The sequence below is a fragment of the Giraffa tippelskirchi genome, chromosome 12, assembly GCF_054371585.1.
Source record: "Giraffa tippelskirchi isolate mGirTip1 chromosome 12, T2T-mGirTip1v1.2.pri, whole genome shotgun sequence".
Classification (NCBI taxonomy): domain Eukaryota; kingdom Metazoa; phylum Chordata; class Mammalia; order Artiodactyla; family Giraffidae; genus Giraffa; species Giraffa tippelskirchi.
Genome location: NC_137286.1, coordinates 89,702,626 through 89,723,242, shown reverse-complemented (window position 1 = coordinate 89,723,242; position 20,617 = coordinate 89,702,626). Strand labels below are relative to the sequence as shown.

Genomic DNA, 20,617 nt, shown 5'->3' with positions numbered 1-20,617 from the left:
TCCTCAACTGGAGCCCATCAATCTCTTATCTCAAAAACTGCAAGCAGAAGGGTGACTGATGATTGTAAATTTCCAACCTGGAGCCCATCTATCTCCTACCTCAAAATCTGTGTTAAAAAGCCAGTGTAAAAGAAATCAGTTTACTTCATAGGAACAGCTTAATAACATCAGTTACAGAGCATTTTATCAATACCAAAACCCACTTAGGCCCAACGCCAGTGTAGCAAGGTGGAAGAAATTATTGCACGTTATAAAGCTGTGATTACAAAGCTGTGAATCTGCCTGCAGTGCAGGAGACCCGCGTTCAATCCCTGGGTGGGGAAGATCCCCTGGAGAAGGGAATGGCAACCCACCCCAGTATTCTTGCCTGGAGAATCCCATGCCCAGAGGAACCTGGCGGGCTGCAGTCCATGGGGTTGCAGAGTCGGAAACAACTGAGCGACTAACACACACATGAAGCTGTGATGAATTTTACTAAAATCTACGAAGACCAAGAGAAGTGCAGTGTAATACAAGAAATGACTGCACATCAATAAACCGAGAGCGCGGTTGTCCCAAAGGACCTTGGTCCCAACGTAACCTGTAACCTAGGTCACCGCCTCAGCTCCCATCACTCATTGGCCTTTGGAATAGAAAGGTATAGGACTTCAGCCCCACAGCAGTGAAGGCAAAGCAGGGAAACCGTGTGTAGAAGTGATCTGAACTCCCTGATGGAGGGACCACCAGTCGAAAAGCCAGCACTGGCTTGGGGAGAGGGACTGTACAAGACGTTGCCCCAGCATCTTTTGTGCACCTCACCCTTCCGGGTCAGGCATCCCTGAATTCTCAAGATTTTGGGGACCAGAAGCCTGGAGAATGTGGGGTGTGTCCACAGGGGAATCCCTGAGAAAAGGGCAGAGGTGCACACAGCGGGGGTAGCCGGTGCCCAGTCCTAGGGGTCCGTTCACAGGCGAGAAAGGGGGCGGGGGCGGCAGGGGGGCAGCCGGGAGGAGGGGCGAGGCGCCATCGCCCGGCCCCCTCCCCCTCCCCTCGGGTCCGCTCCCCTCCTCTTCCCTCAGCGACCGGGCATCCGGGCGCATCCCGCTAAGGCCCGGCTGCTTCTAGGGGAGGCGCCAGCCGGTCGTTGCGCCGGTCCCCCGACCGAGCAGTAACGGCGACCCGGGAGGCCGAGCGGATGTGGTTCGGGCTTGCGTTGAGGTAAGGGCAGAGGGGATGGCGCAAGAAGTCAGAAGGAGGCGCCGGGCTCGAATCCGGCCCCTGGAGATCCCCCCAGCTGGAAGCCACCTCTCCCCGCCCCCGCTGCCCGTTCTCCGGGCGCGGCCGCTGTGAGAGTAGCCCCTGGGGCGATAGCCCCGCCCGGGCCCCGCTTGCTTAGGCGTCTCTGCGCGTGCGCAACCTCCGACGAGGCCTGGGCGCGGGGCTCGGGGGCTACACTCTTGCTCGGGACTAGGGCCCAGGTGCCGGCGCGCGTGCGCACAGCCGCGGGCGGTGGCAGGGCGCGCGGCCCTGGGATCGTACCCCGACGCAGGTCTCGGCCCGAGGCGGCGTGGGGTGCGCATGCGTGAGTCGCTGGCGGAAGTGGCGCGGCCCCGCGAGGGTCGCGTGTGGCGTCTCGCCAGGGCTCGTCAGCCGCCTGGAGGCTTCGCCTTAGGCCGGCGCGGGTGAGGCAACTGCCTCGGGGCTTCGCCTTCCTTTCCCGCTCTCCGCACCCCCTTGAGGCTGCGGTTTTCGTTTCCGTCACCTCGACTCTCGGTTCCTATCCTGTACATCTCTCCCTATTTCCCCCAGCTTCCGGGCCCGAACCAGCGCTCTAAATTCACTTTGCCTTCAACATTCGGTCCTGATGTCAAGAGATAGTGCAGAAAGTCTGACTAAAAGCTAGGCCGAGCTGTTTGGGAACTGCTGTGGAGGAATGGGGGGAAATAGCCTTCCGTCTTTATTTTAAGCTGGAAGATAACTTGCCCTGCTCGGCCCCGGAAGCAGAGATTTTTTGAGACGCTGAAAACTTTCCAAGTGCTCCGCCCAGGTGGAGAAAGAACTTCTGCCTGAGTTGGAAGGCGAGTTCAAAGTGAACTCTTTGCTTTTTGTTCTTTGGGAAATTACGTAATATGTCGGGACAGTTCGAGCCCAGGACTGTTAACAAAATGCATGTCGAAGAACTGACTGGTACTGCGCTTGGCGACTTAATCTTTGTCAGAGCTGAGTCAAAGGGGTAGAGTTCACAAACAGTGCTTTGCCACGAAGATCTTTCCCCCAGACTAGGAAGTGACAGTCACTTTGATATTTATTGAGCCTCCTAGCTTTGCACCTTTCTAGTACTACATTCTTACTTGGCTTTGCACTTTCCTGGGCAGTGGTACTTAGGTCAGTTTCGTGACTCCTGTTGCTGTTTTTGGAATGATTTTTAACAATTTTGCTGTGTGCCTTGTAATCTTATATAATGTACTGATACAGCTATTTGGAGGCTGGAATAGAAGAAGCATTTACTGTCAGAGAATCTGAGTACTCTAGGTGAAATGTAATCTCTCTTTTCCAGGGCGTTAGGCAATATACACGTTATTAAGTGTGGGTAAAGGCAATAGGAGGCTTCCCCGGTGGTGCTGGTGGTAAAGAATCCATGTGCCAATGCAGGAGACCTAAGAGACCCCGGTTCCATACCTGGGTGGGGAAGATCCCCTGGAAAAGGAAATGACAATACACTCGAGGATTCTTGCCTGGAGAATACCATGGACCGAGGAGCCTGTCTGGCTACAGTCCATAGGCTCACAGAGTCTGACAGGACTGAAGGGACTTAGCACCCACGTACGCAAAAGTAATGGAATACCACATTCTTGCACACTCCACTTCTTCTGCACAGGTCTTTTAGTTTCTGAACTTACTAGGCCAGCCTCCACCCTCAGCCGTGTGCATTTCCTCCATGCTTAAAGTTCACTTAACTCCTCTACCCAAATTTGCATGGCACCCAACTTCATTAAGGTCTCAGATTAATTGCCATCACTTCGAAGGTGACTACCTTATCTAAAAATGCACTTCTCTCACTCTCCATCCCCTTAGGCTTTTTTTTTTTTTTAATCCTCTATTTGACTTTGTAGCACTTAGCACTGTCTGATACTATGGATTTGTATGTGTATGCACTTCCGCATAGGAGAAGGCATTGGCAACCCACTCCAGTACTCTTGCCTGGCAAATCCCATAGACAGAGGACCCTGGTAGGCTGCAGTCCTTGGAGTTGCTAAGAGTCACACGACTGAGCGACTTCACTTTCACTTTTCACTTTCATGCCTTGGAGAAGGAAATGGCAACCCAGTCCAGTATTCTTGCCTGGAGAATCCCAGGGACCGGGGAGCCTGGTGGGCTGCCGTCTACGGGGTCGCGCAGGGTCGGACACGACTGAAGCGACTTAGCAGCAGCAGCAGCACTTCCCCATAATTGCAGCTCAGTAGATTTTTTTTTAACGTTTATTTATTAATTTGTCTGCCCTGGGTCTTGGTTGTGGCACTCGGGATCTTCTATCTTTGTTGCTCCATGCGAGATCTTTAGTTGCAGAATGTGATCTCTTGGGGAGGCGTCTAGATCTAGTTCCCTGACCAAGGATGGAACATGGGCCCCCTTCATTGAGAGCATCAAGTCTTAGCCACTGGACCACTAGGGAGGTCCCAGTAGATTTTGTTAACTGTATACATGAAATTGGTAGTTAGCTCTAGAATATTTTATAGTGAAGTCACAATGTAGATTCATTCATTCATTCAAAAAACATTTTCTGAGTGACTAGTTTGTATAAGATTGTCTTAGGTGTTTATAGAGTATGTCAGTGAACAAAATAGACAAAGATCTCTTGCCTCTGGAGCTTAAATTCTAGCAGAGAATGATTAACAACAAACATTTAATTATTTTTGTGCTAGAAAATTGTAAGTGCTATAAAAAATGAAAAAAGGAGAGCAGAGAAAGGGGAGTGAGAATTTAGGTGTGGGTTGCAATTTTAAACAGCATGGTTGTGGTAAGCCTGAAGGATAAACTGAAGGTGACGTTCATGGTGGAAAACTGGTTTTTAGAATTGAATTATCTTTCCGGGAAAACTTTTTTTCCCCACATTCTCTACTGTGTGTTTCATGGGACCCCACAGCATGTCCTTTGTGGCTAATGTAACTGTGCTTTGTAATAGATAGGTGAAAAAATATCTTTTCCCAAAATTTCACAATATTCATGGTTTTACAGTTTAATGCAGCACATCAGATGAAGAGACTGGGCTCTTGAATGGATAAGACGAGCCAAACAAATACTACAGATGGGTGGGGGAAAAATGTGTATTCTCTTCACATTTTACTGCACTTCGCAATTGTTTCTTAATGTCCCTCTGACTATGGATGACCAGGTGAAGTTGTTTTGTATGAGTGTTCATTGATTTTCTTTATTTGAAACTGTTGAAGAGTCACCTGGTATGATGTCATGCTTTAAGGTACTAAATTATTGCTCTTAGAGGTTTCTGAATGAACCAGACAAGCCTGGCCAAATTGCAGTCCATGATTAAAGGATGCTTAGAGAAAGAGGCTGATGGAGAGGAACAGTTTTAGAAAGTGAAGTGTTTTTCCCTTTGGGTCCTTTACTTAAGTGGATTACAAACACTGTGTTTAAATATCAAAAGCTATTAATCTAAAACTATAAATGTAGAGTACCCAGGGGATTTGCTGATGACTCTAGGAGTTTGTCATACTTAATTTTGGATTTATCACATGGCTAAAGTGAAACTAAAAAAATTTTTTCCCCTAGCATGCTGTTACCTTTGAGGTTTACTGAAATAGACTTCCTATAAATCAGAATTGACCAGGAAAGATTTGAGAATCTCTTTGAAAGGGAATGGAATTATGGAATGGAATGGAATGGAATGATAAGGGTTGCAGTGTGACATCAGGGACTCCTGTTCAAAGCTGAACATGGAGGGCTGAATGAGGATTTTTTTTTTTTTTTTTAAGTGTGTTTGCTTGTTTGTTTTTGGCTGCACAGGTCTTCACTGTTGCGCGGGGGCTATTCTTTGTTACAGTGCTCAGGCTTCTCAGGGCTGTGGCTTCTCTTGCTAGGCACACAGACTTCAGTAGTTGTGATGCACAAGCTGAGTTGCCCTGTGGCATGTGGGATCTTCCCAGACCAGGGATCGAACCTGTGTCCACTGCATTGGCAAGTGGATTCTTAACCACTGGGCCACCAGTGAAGGCCTTAACGAGGATATTTACTTAAAAGGAGCAGATAAACTTGCCTCTCTGAAAGGGATATTCATAGTGTCCTTCAGTGGAAGGCTGGTAGGATCCTCCTTGCTTTCATTATTCAGAAGGAACATGTCTGATTCACATGGTGAGCTTATCTTAACGTGAAAGTCTCCAGGGAATTTAAGACCTAATAGTTTTTTTCAGCATTAATCTGACATTGGAGTGTACCTTTTATATATCTCAGCCTTGCTGATCTAACCTGACCTCATATCTAGTATGTATATGTCCCCATGGAAGACATTTTGAGCTGACATGTACCAGTGGATGATAGTATGTGAGTAAATCATGAATTGTGACCACATATAATATATTCTGTATTACGCTGAGTGTATTTGACTGAACAATTTGACTGCAAATGGAAATGAGCCAAGGCCAAAAGGGGCTACCATGTTGAAGTTACATTGTGGGGCAGAGATCTTTAACAGGATGCTATTTAATAGCCATGTTAAGGGCTAAAAAAATTATATTGGATCTATAAGGATCTAAATTTCAAATGGATTTACAAATGTCTCAAGTATCCCTTCATTTTAGCTAGTGTGTGAAAGTGAAAGTGTTAGTTGCTCAGTTGTGTCCAACTCTGCAACCCCATGGACTGTAGCCCGCCAGGCTCCTCTTTCCATGGAATTCTCCAAGCAAGAATACTGGAGTGGTAGCCATTCCCTTCTCCAGGTGGTCTTCCTGACCCAGAGATCAAAACTGGGTCTCCTGCATTGTGGGCAGATTCTTTACCATCTTGAGCCACAATCTAAAAATATTTGTATAGTTTATGTTGATGATTTTTCATATTTGAAAGTGGCACTTTTGCTGTGCTTGTCTGAAAAGATCAATGCTGATGAGCTCGGTAATCTCTTCCAACTAAATGCAACTTTGCTTTGGATTGAAGATCTGCTTCATCACTCTTAGTGAAATTTGGAAACTGTTTACAATGAAATCATTAAAATGGCCACTATGTTTCTGTGTTTCATAAGTCATTTTGCTGTTTATCATAAATGTGGCAATACCATTCCCTTTGAAGTTGTGCTTTGGTTTTAGTTGGGCTTTTAGTTTTTCAGTCGCTATAATTGACCCACTTTAGTTGGCAGTTTTGTAGGGAGGGATCTTACTGTCATTTGTCATTGACTTATGACACCTCATTCAAGTGGAGGTAAGTTATGCCTACCATTCTTTTTGGCAAGGGATAATTGGGATCATGTTTAATTATCTCATATTACATTTATAAATATTTATATTATTTCTAACTTTCAGATGACATACCATTTAAGGGCTCAGGTAAGCATGCAGGTGGGCACCATCATTACTCCGTTGACATTTACTTGGTCTGGAGCTCATTAACACACTGATACTGTAAGCTGTATGCTGGTGTCCTAAAAGACACTGGTTTTCCTTCATGCCCTGTTTCTTTGATTATAAAAGCATTATCAGCTGTGGTGCCCAGATGGGCAAATTTGTTGAAAAAGCATTGAGCGTTGTATTGCAAGAAAACTTTTTTATATATTAAGTTTCTCAAGCATAGCTTTAGAGTTGATTTCATACTGTGAAGTTGAATTTTGAAAATACGTGACACTGGGCTTATTCTCAATCGTGTCCGACTCTTTGTGACCCCATGGACTTCTCCATGGAATTCTCCAGGCCAGAATATTGGAGTGGGTAGCCTTTCCTTTCTCCAGGAGATTTTCCCAACCCAGGAATCGAACCAGGGTCTCCTGCATTGCTGGTGGATTATTTACCAACTGAGCTTTGAGGCTTTCTCTGCAAAAAAATAATTTTCTTATTTTTCATTTTTCTTCTGGGATCACTTCTAGAGAACAGATACCAGCATTTAGGAGCTTCTAATTAACTGCACAATGACAATTTCCATGGAAAATGCATTCTCAGATAGTGTGTCTAGTTTATTAGTGCTTAAGGCCCATGCTTACTACTGGGTTGGGGTAATATTGACACAGGCAGCTATGAGCTGGATATCCTTTTGCTCCATGTTATTTTTTTACATATTTGCTTTCAATTTAGTGCCTACTGCAGGCACTAAATCAATATCTGTTGAATGAATTAGGCAAATGAATGTCCATTTATCAGTTTAACTAATTAGGTTAGAGGTATTATCAAGTAATACGATACATTGCCATATTAACAAATACTGAATAATACTGATTACCAGTAATAACATGTAGAGATGGCTTATTATATGCTTTGTACAGAGAAATGAATTATTTGATCTGTTCTTCAAGAGGATTAGGAATGGGTATGTTTATTGTGGTCTTTTCAGTTACTGAAAGTCTGTCGTCTTGTCCACTGATCTTCAACTGTGTTATTATTAAAAGTACAGATAAAACTCTCAAAATACAGTATGTACAAAAAGGAGTTATCTGTCCTAAACAAGGATAGTTTAGAAATAAATTATTGAACTATACAAGTTTAGAGAAACAGCCAAAGTAGGAAATGCCATGCAAAAGATTACCTAAGTTGATACATATTTGGTTTTGGAAGTTACTCTTGTGGAAACTTGCTGGTGGTCCAGTGGTTAGGACTCTGTGCTTCCCCTGCAGGGGCCACAGGTTCAATTCCTGGTCAGGGAGCTAAGACCCCACATGCCATGTGGTGTGGTGGGAAAAAAGAAAATTACTCTTACGAAAACTTGGAACATTGGCTCTTGAGTGTCTTGTTTGGAGCCTCTGAAGGCAGATATCAGTGGTAGGAGCTTCTGGCTGGAAAAGGTAGTCATTCTTCCATTTCTTTTTATATTGCAAGGCAAAATATCAGTATGTTAAAATTCCATAATAGCATCGTTCTTTCATTACATTTCAACAAAATGAGGAAATGCATAAGAAACTATTTTTCAAAGCACAAGGCACTTTTTAATTTGAGTAACTAAGTAAACACATGAGCCAAGTTATGTGTCCCAAAATACACGTAAGGAAAAAACAGTAAAGCAGCATATGTTGTGGGTATCATAGGGGATGATATTATGCCTTGACACTGTCACTGTGAAGAAGAGCTTCCCAATACAAATGCCAGCCTCTGTCCTGGGTCTCCCTCCTGTGCAGAAAAGGGGGAAATTTGTAAGCAGAGTGAGACCAGAAGTAAAATCACATTCTAATGCACTTTTTTTCTATTTCAGATCCTTCTTCCCTGGCATTTAAGATATTCTCCTTTTTCTATGTTATTGAGTTAATATCTTCCTGTGCTATTGGTAGAATTTTATCTTACTGATGATGAAAGAAATTGTGGTTTATGAATTGTCAGTATCCAGCCTTTATTGAATTCCTATGTTCATGGTAAAGAGAGTATTAGAATGGTTTATTATGATTCTGCAATTTTGTTTTCCTTACTATTGGGTAACCTTATCCTTCCTTCATACTCAGATGATTAATTTCACTTAAGCTTAAAATCTTGAAAATTCTCTTGTCAGTTGGAAAAACCAAATTACACTAATTCATTGGTAGAATTACATGGCAAATTTTGCCTTTGGCATTACCTCTGGTCTGAACTTTCTTATGAAAACATTTCCATCAAAGTCCAACCATGAGTATGTCAGTATCCATTACACATTAAAATAGTATTGTTTTCTGCATGTTTTAAAACTTTATCAAATAGTGTATCATATGCATTAGTCTATGACAGTGATTTTTGATCAGAATTATTTTGGAGACTTATCTGTGTTGATTGAATCTAGATAATTTATTTTAGTTGTGCAGTATGCACGATTTGTAAATTTTGTTGATGGAGCCTGTTGATCAGTTCTATGCACTATTTTGAATGTTTTCCTATTGCAAACAATTTTGTATATGCTCTAGAGTTTCATCTAGGCTAATGTTTTCCAAAACATGACTTATTAATGATCTTGAAGTTATCTTAGTGGGCTGAAACCAACATTGAAAAATTAAATAGAAAAGGATAAATTAGGGTAAGAGTAGAATTGTTGTCCAGTCACTAAGTTGTATCTGACTCTTTGTGACCCCGTGAACTGTAGCATCCAGACTTCCCTGTCCTTTACTGTCTCCTGGAGTCCTTCACTATCTCCTGGGTAGAATAGAATAATGTAAAATAGAAAAAAATAGGAAAGAGGATATCCCTTAGTATCTAATGTAGCAAGGGTAAGTATTATTTTGTGAAACTTTTGTTTCAGGTACAGATATGTATCAAAAAAGCTTGAAAGATACTACTCTGGTTTAAATATTGTTGAGTTGCTCTAAAAGTGATTGTACCAGTTTACATTCCTTCCAGTAATATGAGTAAAATGTGCCTTTTGATCTTCAGCCTCACAAACACTGTGTATTATCCCCTTTAATTTTGCAGATCTGATTGGTGAGTTCTATCTCCTTGTGATTACATTTCCATGATACATTCTGTGGATATGTTTGTTAATTTCTTCTTCTGTGAATTGCCTCTGTCCTTTTTCCATTTCTAAATTGGATTGTTTGTCTTTCTTTTTCTGCTTTTAGGTATTCTTTATATATTATGGATACAAATTATTTGCCGGCTATCAGTTATATATGTTGAAAATATGTTTTCCCACTCTGTGGCATGTTTTTCCTTTTGTTCATTTTGTCTTTTATAATGCCAAAGTTTTAAGCTTTAGTGTGGTAAAATTTACCAGTCTTTTCTTTGTGGTTTGTGCTTTTGTGTCTCAGTTAAGAAATCTTTCCCTGCCCTGAGGTCATAAAGATATTTTCTATACCTTCTTCAAAAATTTGAAAATTTTGCTTTTTTCCTTTTCCAGATACAGTTTTCCTTGCAATTTCCCTTTTCCCTTGCATTTTTTATGTTGAAATACTATAGATTAAACTTTAAGTATCTTTTGGTAAATTTCAGTGTCCATATTGTTGAAGCCTTGTCCCCAAACTTATAATATCTGAGTTATATTTTATAATATTAATTCTTTTTATAATTGAGCACCTCTACTGCTGACTTTCTAATAGTAAATTTAACTGACACAATTTTTAAACTATATTTTTCTCAGATAAATACTGGCTTTTTGAAGCCAGTTGTATGTTCTATGCAAGATGGTATGTTCTTTTTCTTTTCTATTTTTCTGTAATAGAATTTATTTATGTATTTCTGTTTTCAGTCACATTAACCTTACTCTAGAAGACAACTTCACGAAGATCTAGAAGGAAGGGGCTTAAAGATGACTGAATACTGGGCTCCAGAAACTTAAAACAATCATGTACAAACATTTTTGGAGGGAATATTCCTAACCAGTCAGTACAAAATGAAACCATCTGGAATGTATACAAGAAAACTTAAAATATCCGGGCAGTACAGGGGAAAGTCCAAGATCGAGGGCATTGAAATGAATCCTGGCTCCAACCCTGACTGGCTGGTGACTGTTGGTCAAAGTATTGAAATATGTCTGTTAAACAGAGGCAATGATGATATCTGTTTATTCTGGCTATTATAAAGATTAAATGAGATAAGGCAGTTAGTGTTTGGCAGTAGTTTGGATAACTGCTTACTTTAACTATAATTATTGTTCCTGTTATTTAGAATTTATATTTATCACATCATCAATGTGGTATTCTATATGTGTATTAATGGATTTTTAAGATGTATATGTTGATATATTACTATAACATTGTTATTAATAATAGCCGGTGAAATCAAATCGATAACAGGATGAGATGATTATAATCCTCACATATATTCCGCAAACTGTATTCCTCAGGTAGTGTAAACTGGGGAAGCTAGTTTTCTCTATTATATTTGTGTCACATCAGAGTAATGTTAAAAATCTAGCCAGAGAATTCCCTGGTGGTCCACATACTGCCTTGGGTGTGGGTCCAATCCCTGACTGGGGAACTAAGATGCTGTAATATGCAGCAAGACCAGAAAAAAGAAAAACAAAAACCATTTTCCACAGTGCTACAGATTTTGACATTTTTTTCACAATACTGCATAATAGTAATTAATTGTGAACCATTTTTAAATCTTCAAAAGCATTCTGACAAAAATGAAGTGATGTTAATATTTAGTGTTAATTGAATCTTACTGAATATTATTTCTTTGAGTATGGTAATTTTCATCTGTCATACATGTACTTATGTCTTAACCTCATTAGTCAAATAAATGGAATGACCTGTTTTACACCATTCCAATTTTTAAAGAGTTAAGATAGTTGCAATTAATCAAAGACACTGAAAAGAGCTATTTTTTTTGTTTCCTTGAGCACCCAGGATATGGTGGTGTTTAAAATTTTCTATTAGCTGATATAGAGTAGTTTCCAGGATACACTGTTAGGTGAAAAAAATAGATTGCAAAAGAGTATGTAAAGTATGCTATTTTTTGTATAAGGAGGAAATGGGAAGTAAAAACACATAAATACATGTACTTATTTTGCAAAAAGAAACAGAGAAATAAACCAGAAACCAGTGAAATTAGTTATCTACAATGGTGGAGGGTTGTGGTGAGAAAACAAAACAAACCCCAGGATTACTGTTGAGCGACCTCAGCATATTAGCAAAATTTCCTTCTACTAGGAGCAAAGGTGTCCCGAAGTCCAGCAAGAGGCAGTGACTTCTCTGATTAGATCCCGTTTCTTCCTCTTGTTTCTTTTTCTTGCCTTTGAATTCCCTTCCTCTGCTCTTCTCCTTTCTCTTCTCTTCCCTCGCCTATCTTTTTTATCTTTTATTCCAATAAACTGGGGGCAGCTATGGAAAAGACCTTTCCAGTTAGGATGAGGCAAAAAGAGAAGAAACTCCAGTATAGACTGTCTGCAATCAACAAAAGGCTGTATTCAAAAGATGCTTTCGACAGATAATCTTATGTTTTCCTCTGAGCCGCGTGTTGTGGTGGTAATAGCAGTGACTGGGTCATGATCCCCTCCTCCTTTTTTCTTTTTTGTTATAACTTATCTATTTATTTTTGGCTGTGCTGGATCTTCATTGCTGCGCAGGCCTTTCTCTAGTTGCGGAGAGCAGGGGCTACGCTCTAGTTGCAGTGTGGGCTCATGGTCCCCTCTCTTAAAGAGCTTGCAGATTAACAGAGACGACAGATGACGTGGGAATAACTGCCACACGAAATGATTTTTTCCATATTGGCAGCCAGATCAAATTTTAGAAATTTATAGTGAGGAAAGTCTAAGTGATCCTTTTCTCAACAAGTGGATTTTTTCCAAACATTTAAAGTAATGATTTGTATTCATTGCCATAGCTATTATTCTGAAAGTATCATTTATTATTCCGTATATGCTAAGAGACCTTTTTACAGCTGAAGAAAACAGAATTTTACCAGTATCCTCAAGTGAATATAAAACATTGATAAGTACACTGTTAAGAGTTAGCCTTATTTTGATGATTGCTTTTATCTATTGCTAGGCTCTGACTGCTTGTAGGTAACATCAAGTAAGATGTTCTGATGTTAGCACTTGAGTCTGGGTTTTATTTGAGTAGATAGAAGCCAACCTAGTAAATCAGAGTATCAACATTATTTGACATGATTACATTAAATTGCTTTTGGGGGGAGAGAGAATATTTATTCCTATTTATTTTTAGTGATAATTGTGTAACCATTTAACCAGAGTCCAGACATCCTGCATATTTTGTGACAGGGCTGCTTCTGCTGTTACTTGTATGTGGTAGAAGGTAGTCATTGTGGAGACAGTTAATTAAGGCAAGAACATTCAGTGCGATGGCTACATGCTTGGTGGCTGTTTTTTCAGATTTTTTGTTAAGATCTAAGCTAACACAGTCACATTTGTTCATTCATCCTTTTGTCCTTTTCATTCATTCATGTTTTTCCCCACTTAGCAAATCATATACTCTTCAGTGAAGCTAAGAATTGATGAGTCTGCTCTTCACAGTGATTTGGAACTTTCCAGTCCTAGAGGAAGTTTGACCAAGGTCCAAAATTTATTTTTTCTTATCTCTAGGAAGTAAACTCTGAAATGAAAAATTTCTACTCATTCCCTAGTAGATGTTTATTTTCTACTAGGGAATATACGTTTATCCTGGGATTATTTTTCACACCTCTGCTGAAGGATTCTCATCAGAGAACAACAGTTAAAACATTTTTTATGTTTTATAGCTGTTAACACCCATGCCCCAAACTTAATTCCCTTCACTATATTTGAACTTAGCTTCTTTTCTCTGTTAACTAGAAAAGTGAAAAGTGAGTCGTGTCTGACTCTTTGCAACTCCATGGACTGTATAGTCGATGAAATTATCCAGGTGAGAATACTGGAATGGGTAACCTTTCCCTTCTCCAGGGGATCTTCCCAACCCAGGGATCGAACCCAGGCCTCTCACATTGCAGACGGATTCTTGACCAGCTGAGCCACAAGGGAAGCCCAAGAATACTGGAGTGGGTAGCCTATCCCTTCTCCAATGGATCTTCCCAACCCAGGAATCAAACCGGGGTCTCCTGCATTGTAGGCAGATTCTTTACCAACTGAGGTATCAGGGAAGCATTAATTAGAAGTAAAGTAATTTTAACCTGCCCAGTTTCACTCGACACATGGTATCCTGATTTTACCACATACTTTTTCCTCAGGGACTATACAGAACCATGGAAGACTATGTGGAAGATGAACTTTTCCTTCTCTATGCTCTCTATGGAAAAAGTGGCAAGGTTAGAAAAATCATGCCCCTGGAGCATGTATTTTCTGTCATGTAAAAGAAACTTTGTCAAACATCTATTGGTCATTCAATAGGAAGATCAATGAGATAGTGTCTTTCTTTGCGGGACTCACAGTGTAGTGGCTAAGATGCTGGCAGGTCACTGTTGTGGGTGTAGAGAATGCCTGGGGGCCGGCAGGGGATGTGAGGATTGTCTGAGGGTTAGAGGAGGGGTTGCCAGAGGTGGTGACGTTTGAGCTGGATGAGGAGGAGGCCACCCCTACTTCCACAGATAATGCTGTTTAGTCTCTCAGTCGAGTCTGTTTACAACCCCATGGACTGTAGCCCACCAGGCTCCTCTGTCCATGGGATTCTCCAAGCAAGAATCCTGGAGTGGGTTGCCATGTCCTTCTCTAGGGGATCTTCCTGACACAGGGATCGAACTCACATCTCCTGCATTGGCAGGTGGATTTTTACTGCTGAATCACCAAGGAAACCCTTCACAGATAATGCTGTCCTACAGAAGGGTCTGGGCTGAACAATGTTTGCTTCACTGCCAGAGATTTAAAATAAAAAAAATTTAAAATAGTTAATCTTCGATGACACATCCTTAATTCATCACAGATATTCTTTATTTTATTTCTGTCACATCCAAACATTACAGTCAACCAGCTTACCTCTGGTCAGTGTCCCAAATGATGTTGAAAGATTCACATCTTTCAGCAGGCACATTCATCTATCTCCATCTCGTGTTAATTTTATTAAATTTATGAAATACCTCTTCAGTGTTAACAGCTTAATATTAACTGCCGCCGTTAACTTTCATTTTTCTGTTTCCTACTTTTTCGAAAATAAAATATAGTCAAAATGCCGTAAAAGACGTAAATCATTATCACAGCCAGCATAGTGTACAAGACAGCACTGTGAACCGTAGGCAGCAACCCGAGCCATAGTATTGCTGTGCGCTGACTTGAAGTGCTAGTTTGTGAGCTCCCGTAGGAGAGTAGCTTGAAAAGCAGTCTCTAGAACCTGAAAGTCTTACAGAATGTTCATAGAAGATTTCATTGTTGTTTTCTGGGAACAGATTTGTTGAAATAACAGGCTCACAGCATTAGCGACGAAATTACTTTATTATATGGTGTTATGCTGCCAGGAAATCCTTAAAGGTGAGGTATCTGCTGTTATTTTTGAAGGATTTTTTTTTTTTTGACTATGCATGCCTGCTATGTAATCTTAATTCTGTTTTTATATGCTGTATTGTAAATTGAATTGTGGCAACTTAATAATTGTCCGTAGTTAAGTATCATAATCCACTTGGTTCTTCGTATGCATGCGGGAGCAGAGTTAATACGGAGAGCACACACTCAAAGGAATAATAAAATGCATTTTTGTATCTAACTTTATGGAGATGTATTTCCTTAATTATGTTCTCCTTGAGCTAATATTAAAATTTCACCACTTTGCCTTTCCAAACAGATGCCTGTGAAAGATGAGAGAGGTGACCTGGATGTGAGCAAAGTAGTGAAGGTGAGCTGGCCTAGGGTTAATTCTCACCTGTGTTGGTGAGATATGTGGGAAAAGGAGGGTCCAGGCCAGGATGCAGACTCCGGGGACATGATCTTAATGATGTAAATAAATGTCAAGCTTTCATGCCCTTGTAGTGTATTTTTCCCCTACAGATTTTTAAATTGCCCACTCTTGGCTCCTGCTCAGCCAGTCCCTAACTTAACAGTTGGGCCCAGAGGTGGTCGGGTGCCTTCTGCAGAGATGCTTGCTGTTATGCAGGTTGGCCGTGGTGTGATTGAGACTCCTAAAGTGTGTGGATCCTTACCTACACTCTTACTGTATACAGTGTATGCGTGCATGTGTGCTAAGTCACTTTAGTTGTGTCCGACTCTGTGCGACCCTATTTGCTGCAGCCTGAAGTATGGGTGTGTATGTATATATATACACACACAGGGTATACATATATGCTGAATATGTATACAATATATACAATTGTAACTATATATGCTCATGATTATGTCAGACAGAAGAATGTATTTTTCTTCAAAGAACAAAGATGCTCAATTCCTTGAGAGTGATATTAAACATTTACTTCAGAAAAGTATATTAAAGTGCATTTTATAAATGAAGTCATCAGTTCTCTATGAAAAAGTTTCCCCACAAAATTAGAAAAAAGTGAATTTTTGATGACTCACCTCCAGCAGCCAGTCTTCTGGCAGAGATTTAAAATGCAATATTCACACTTGTGTTGTGTTTAGGTTATATTGTAATTATTTGTTTTCTATTAAATTGTGAGCTCCGTGAAGGCAATAACTATGTATTACTTTTGTCTTGGTATCTGATACTTGGTAAATGTTCACTGATACCATCAAACCCAGTGTTCTCTCACCCAGTAGCCTTCTTTACCAAATGTACCACTGCGGGTGATGTCACAGACCCACATACTGGAATCCCACTGGTCAGTAGAGTTATGGGTTGGGTACCATAGGTTTTGTATAGGTGGCCAGGGGGAGAGCTCAGAACTAATGATTTGTGGATAAGTGTTAAGGAGCTGGCTGGATTGACAGCCAGATTCTAGGCATCTAAGAAACCACTTGATTTTGTAGCAATCAAAATCCAAAAATCTGCTTGAAAGGAACAAATAAGGTAGCAATCAATCACTGTATATTACTTATGTTCTTGTTGTATGTCGCCATCTGTCCTGTTCTTGGAAAGACAATGCATGGTGGCTGTTGCCTTGTCCACTAAAGACTTCATGAGCACAACAGCCAGGCCTTACAAATGTGAGCAACCACTGGGTCTGCCAGGAGTGTCACTTCTTATGTGAACTTTTTACTCAGCAACAGATGATGTGTGGAAGGAAATCTGGTCCATCCACTCAGAAGCTAGTGCTGTTGGAGGATTTCTTAGTCCCTCTGACCCTCAGGCCCCTCCCAGGTAAAATGAGGACAGCACTGTGTGTGTCCTTCACTTGTGAAGATGAGAAGTATCAATAATATGTAAGAACCCCTTTAACTAGCACATTAGCATGTCTCCATGAAATATTTCATGCCATATCCCAGACATTGTTCTTTCTGAAAATTACAGGCTTAAAAAGGAAAACACATGAAAATGAACCGCTCAAAGAAAGTAAGATTCCTTCCTAGTATAAGGAGGTGGGTAATTTAAAGTAGAAGCTTAGACTCCAAGCTGACATAACAAGGTTCTGTTATTAGCTCCACAGGGGTCCCAAAGATAACAGGAGACATCACTGTCCAGACAGGATCTTGCAGCTTGAGTGGCGTAGTGGGGAGCAGTGGCCAGATTCGGCACTGAGCAGGCTCTGCCACCCATGAGAGCGATGCTGCTAGCTCTGACAAACCGCTTCCCCTCTGTGTTGGTTTCTTTACATTAGTTTCTGCCCTGACAAAGCACCACAATTCAGGTGGTTTAAAACAGCAGAAATCTATTCTCTGACAGTTCTGGGGGCTGGAAGTCTGAAGTCACGGTGTCGGCAGGGCCGCACTTTCTGAAGTCTCAAGGGAAGAAGTCCTGCAGCCTCCTCCCACCTTCTGCCGGCTCCTGGCACTCCTTGGTGTTCTGGGACTACAGCTGTATCGCTCTAGTCTCAGCTTCTATCTTCACATGGCCTTCACTGTGTGTCTTCAAGTAGTTAACTTTACATGTCACCTTGAGTGGGCCCCCAGTGCCCAGGTTAAACATCATCTCTGGATGTGTCTGTGAAGGTGTTTCCAGATGAGAATAGCACTTGAGTTGGCAGACTTAGTAAATGGGTTGCCCTTCTCAGTGTGGGCGAGTTTCCTCCAGTGTATTGACAACCTGAATGGAACAGAAGGCAGAAGAAGGAAGAAGTCATCCTTTTTTCCCTGCCTCACTGATTTATCTGAGATCTCATTTCATCCTCTGCCCTCGGGCTGGGGTTTACATCATTGTCTCCTCTGATTCTCAGGCCTTTGGACTCAGATTGAATTATGTCACCAGCTTTCCTGGGTCTTCAGTTTGCAAATGCAGATACAGGACTTCTGCATCTTCATAATCTTGTGAGCCAAGTCCTAATAATAAGTAATTTAATTAATTTCCCCTGACTCCTTTAGCTAGTCTGATCTTCTCTCTACTAGAACTTATATCTGGTAAGATGGACTTAATATCTGATGGAAAAGACAGGCCTTAGAAAATTCTTTATTCCTTTAAAGGTACATACTTTAAGCTAGAGTATGGTGATTATTGGGGCTTCCTGAGTGGCTCAGCGGGTAAAGAATCCGCCTGCAATGCAGGAGACCCTCGTTCGATTCCTGGATCGAGAAGTTCCCCTGGAAAAGGGATAGGCTACCCACTCCAGTATTCTTGGGCTTCCCTGGTGACTCAGACAGTAAAGAATCTGCCTGCAATGTGGGAGACCGGGTTTGATCCCTGGGTTGGGAAAATCCCTTGGAGGAGGGCATGGCAACCCACTCCAGTATTCTTGCCTAGAGAGTCCCCGTGGACAGAGTAGCCTGGTGGCCTACAGTCCACAGGGTTGCAAAGAGTCAAACACGAATGAGCGACTAAGCACAGCATAGGACATGGTGATTATTGAGGGAAATGCCATTTGATAGGCTGTTGGCCATTATGTAATCTTACTGTAATGTTAAACATTTTTGAAAGTTGAAAAGTATGTAAGTGTATGTATTTCCAGTATAGCAAATAAGTGGAGAAGGGAATGGCAATCCACTCCAGTATTCTTGCCTGGAGAATCCCATGGACAGAGGAGCCTGGAGGGCTACAGTCCATGGGGTCACACAGCGTCGGACACTACTGAAGTGACTTACCACATAGCAAAGAAGTAAAAGCTCTCTTTAAAGAAGCTTTATCATGTCCACATTGAATGCTCTTATGGGAGTGTGGCTGCTTGTAACCTTAATGGATGCTGTGCTGGGTTTGATTGTATCCCCCTCCCCCTAAATTCATATGTTAAAATCCTAACTCCCAAGGTAATGGTTTTAATATTAGAAGGTGGGGCCTTTAGAAGTTGCTTAAGTCATGAGGGGAGAAACTTCATGAACAGAATTAGTGCTTTATAAAAGGGGCTCCAGAGAGACCCCCAGCCCCTTCCACCTTGTGAGGGCACAGTGAGAAGACATGGGCTCTGAACTAGGAAGGGCACTTTCATCAGAACACAGTCATGCCAGTGCCTTGATCTCGGACTTCCCAGGCTCCAGAACAGTAAAATACAAATTTTTGTTGTTTATAAGCCACTCATCCTATGATGTTTTGGTTTAGCAGCCCAAAGGAACTAAGACACGTCATTATTCTGGAAGGTGACCTTATTTGGAAATGGATCACTGCAGATGTAAATCATTCAGTTAGGAGGTCTTGAGGATGACCTAACCCAGTATGACTGGTGTCTTTATAAAAGGGGGGAAATTGAGACACAGAGAGAGACAGACTTGGGGAAGATGATGTGAAAGACATTGGAGAATTCAGCCAGCCCTCTGCAGGCCTTGGGGAGAGGCCTGATAGATCTTCCCCTCACAACCCTTAGAAGGAACCAAGCCAGCTGATACCTTGACTTTGAACTTAGCCTCCAGAACTGTGAGAAAATAAAGTTCTGTTGTATAACCCCCTCAGTTTGTGGTACTTTGTTACAGCAGTAATAGCAAGCATATGCACATACTTTCCGGCTGTGTCTTCCTGCCAGCCCCCAGATCTGAGTGGGGGCCTGAGGGAACCTACCAACTGCTCCAACTGAATGGTCAGAACTGACCTGTGAACTGAAACTTCGGGACATTTTCCTTGGTGTCACCTTTGGCATTGTCCTTTCCCAAGGGCTTCTTTTGCTAAGACTCAGGCAGCCGATGAAATAGCAGTTTTCCTTCTTTTTTCCTGCTTTTACCCTCAGCCTGGTTTCCAAAGCTACATAAGACATAGTCACCACTGAAAGTGCTTGTCAGGCATTCAGGCCCCCAGAGTTCAGCCTTGGATGGTTCCAGTGTCCTTGAGGAAAATTAATAGGTGAGATCTGATTCTACCCTGGGCCTCTGGCCCTTGGTTGTGGTGAGAACAGTCTGAAGCGGTCGAACCTGTAAAGGCAATTCCCCAAAATAGATAGGGTTGGTTTCTCCTCACACCAGTGCGCACTCTTAAACAGAAGGGGGCAGAGAAATGAAGGGGGCAGAGAAAATGTGTTTTCTATGAATCATTTTTTTAATAATTTTTAAAAAATTCTTTTTCAGCCAGTCCAGGCTACTCTGTCGTCTTTGAAGATGTTAGATGTGGGAAAGTGGCCAATTTTCTCCCTTTGTTCTGAGGAAGAACTGCAGTTAGTTCGTCAGGCCTGTGTCTTTGGCAGTGCCAGCAATGAACTTCTGTATACTACAGTAAATGATGAGGTAATGTTGAAGAAAAAAATTCAGCCACTTATATTTTTAGTAATGGGTTTGCTAAATTGAAGATCTTTGGGGAACTAAGGAATTAAGATAAAAAAATGCACAGAGTAGATCCTTATTTATTAAGTAATGAAGCAGTTTTCCTGTGAGGGGACTATGCCTGTTTTGAATGTAATTACAGGTTTGTCGGAAATAGAACTGCTTGAGCTAACTGGTTTTTCCCCACAGATTTTTGTGCTTGGCACAAACTGCTGTGGTTGTTTGGGATTAGGTGATGTCCAGAGCACCATTGAACCTCGGAGACTGGATTCTTTAAGTGGCAAAAAAATCGCCTGCCTCAGCTACGGAAGTGGGCCACACATTGTCCTTGCAACAACAGGTAACCTTGGAACCCAGGGTAGAATTTTAGCCGTTGCTTCATTTGTTGAGGAGCAAG

The 20,617-nt window shown here is 41.6% G+C and overlaps 1 protein-coding gene across 50 annotated transcripts in view; it reads left to right on the top strand.

The window, feature by feature from the left end:
• The first annotated feature begins 1,071 nt into the window (after positions 1 to 1,071).
• Positions 1,072 to 20,617, top strand: part of RCBTB2 (RCC1 and BTB domain containing protein 2) — a 40,476-nt gene continuing 20,930 nt past the window's right edge. For 2 of the 50 annotated variants that reach the window (XM_081547497.1, XM_081547466.1), the window contains exons 1-8: positions 1,206 to 1,325; positions 13,004 to 13,096; positions 13,354 to 13,423; positions 13,509 to 13,648; positions 13,746 to 13,823; positions 15,287 to 15,337; positions 20,029 to 20,184; positions 20,410 to 20,560. In XM_081547497.1, the coding sequence (XP_081403623.1) occupies positions 13,761 to 13,823; positions 15,287 to 15,337; positions 20,029 to 20,184; positions 20,410 to 20,560 (421 nt within the window). In that variant the 5' untranslated portion in view covers positions 1,206 to 1,325; positions 13,004 to 13,096; positions 13,354 to 13,423; positions 13,509 to 13,648; positions 13,746 to 13,760. The other 48 variants (XM_081547496.1, XM_081547458.1, XM_081547500.1 and 45 more) reach the window with 41 other exon arrangements.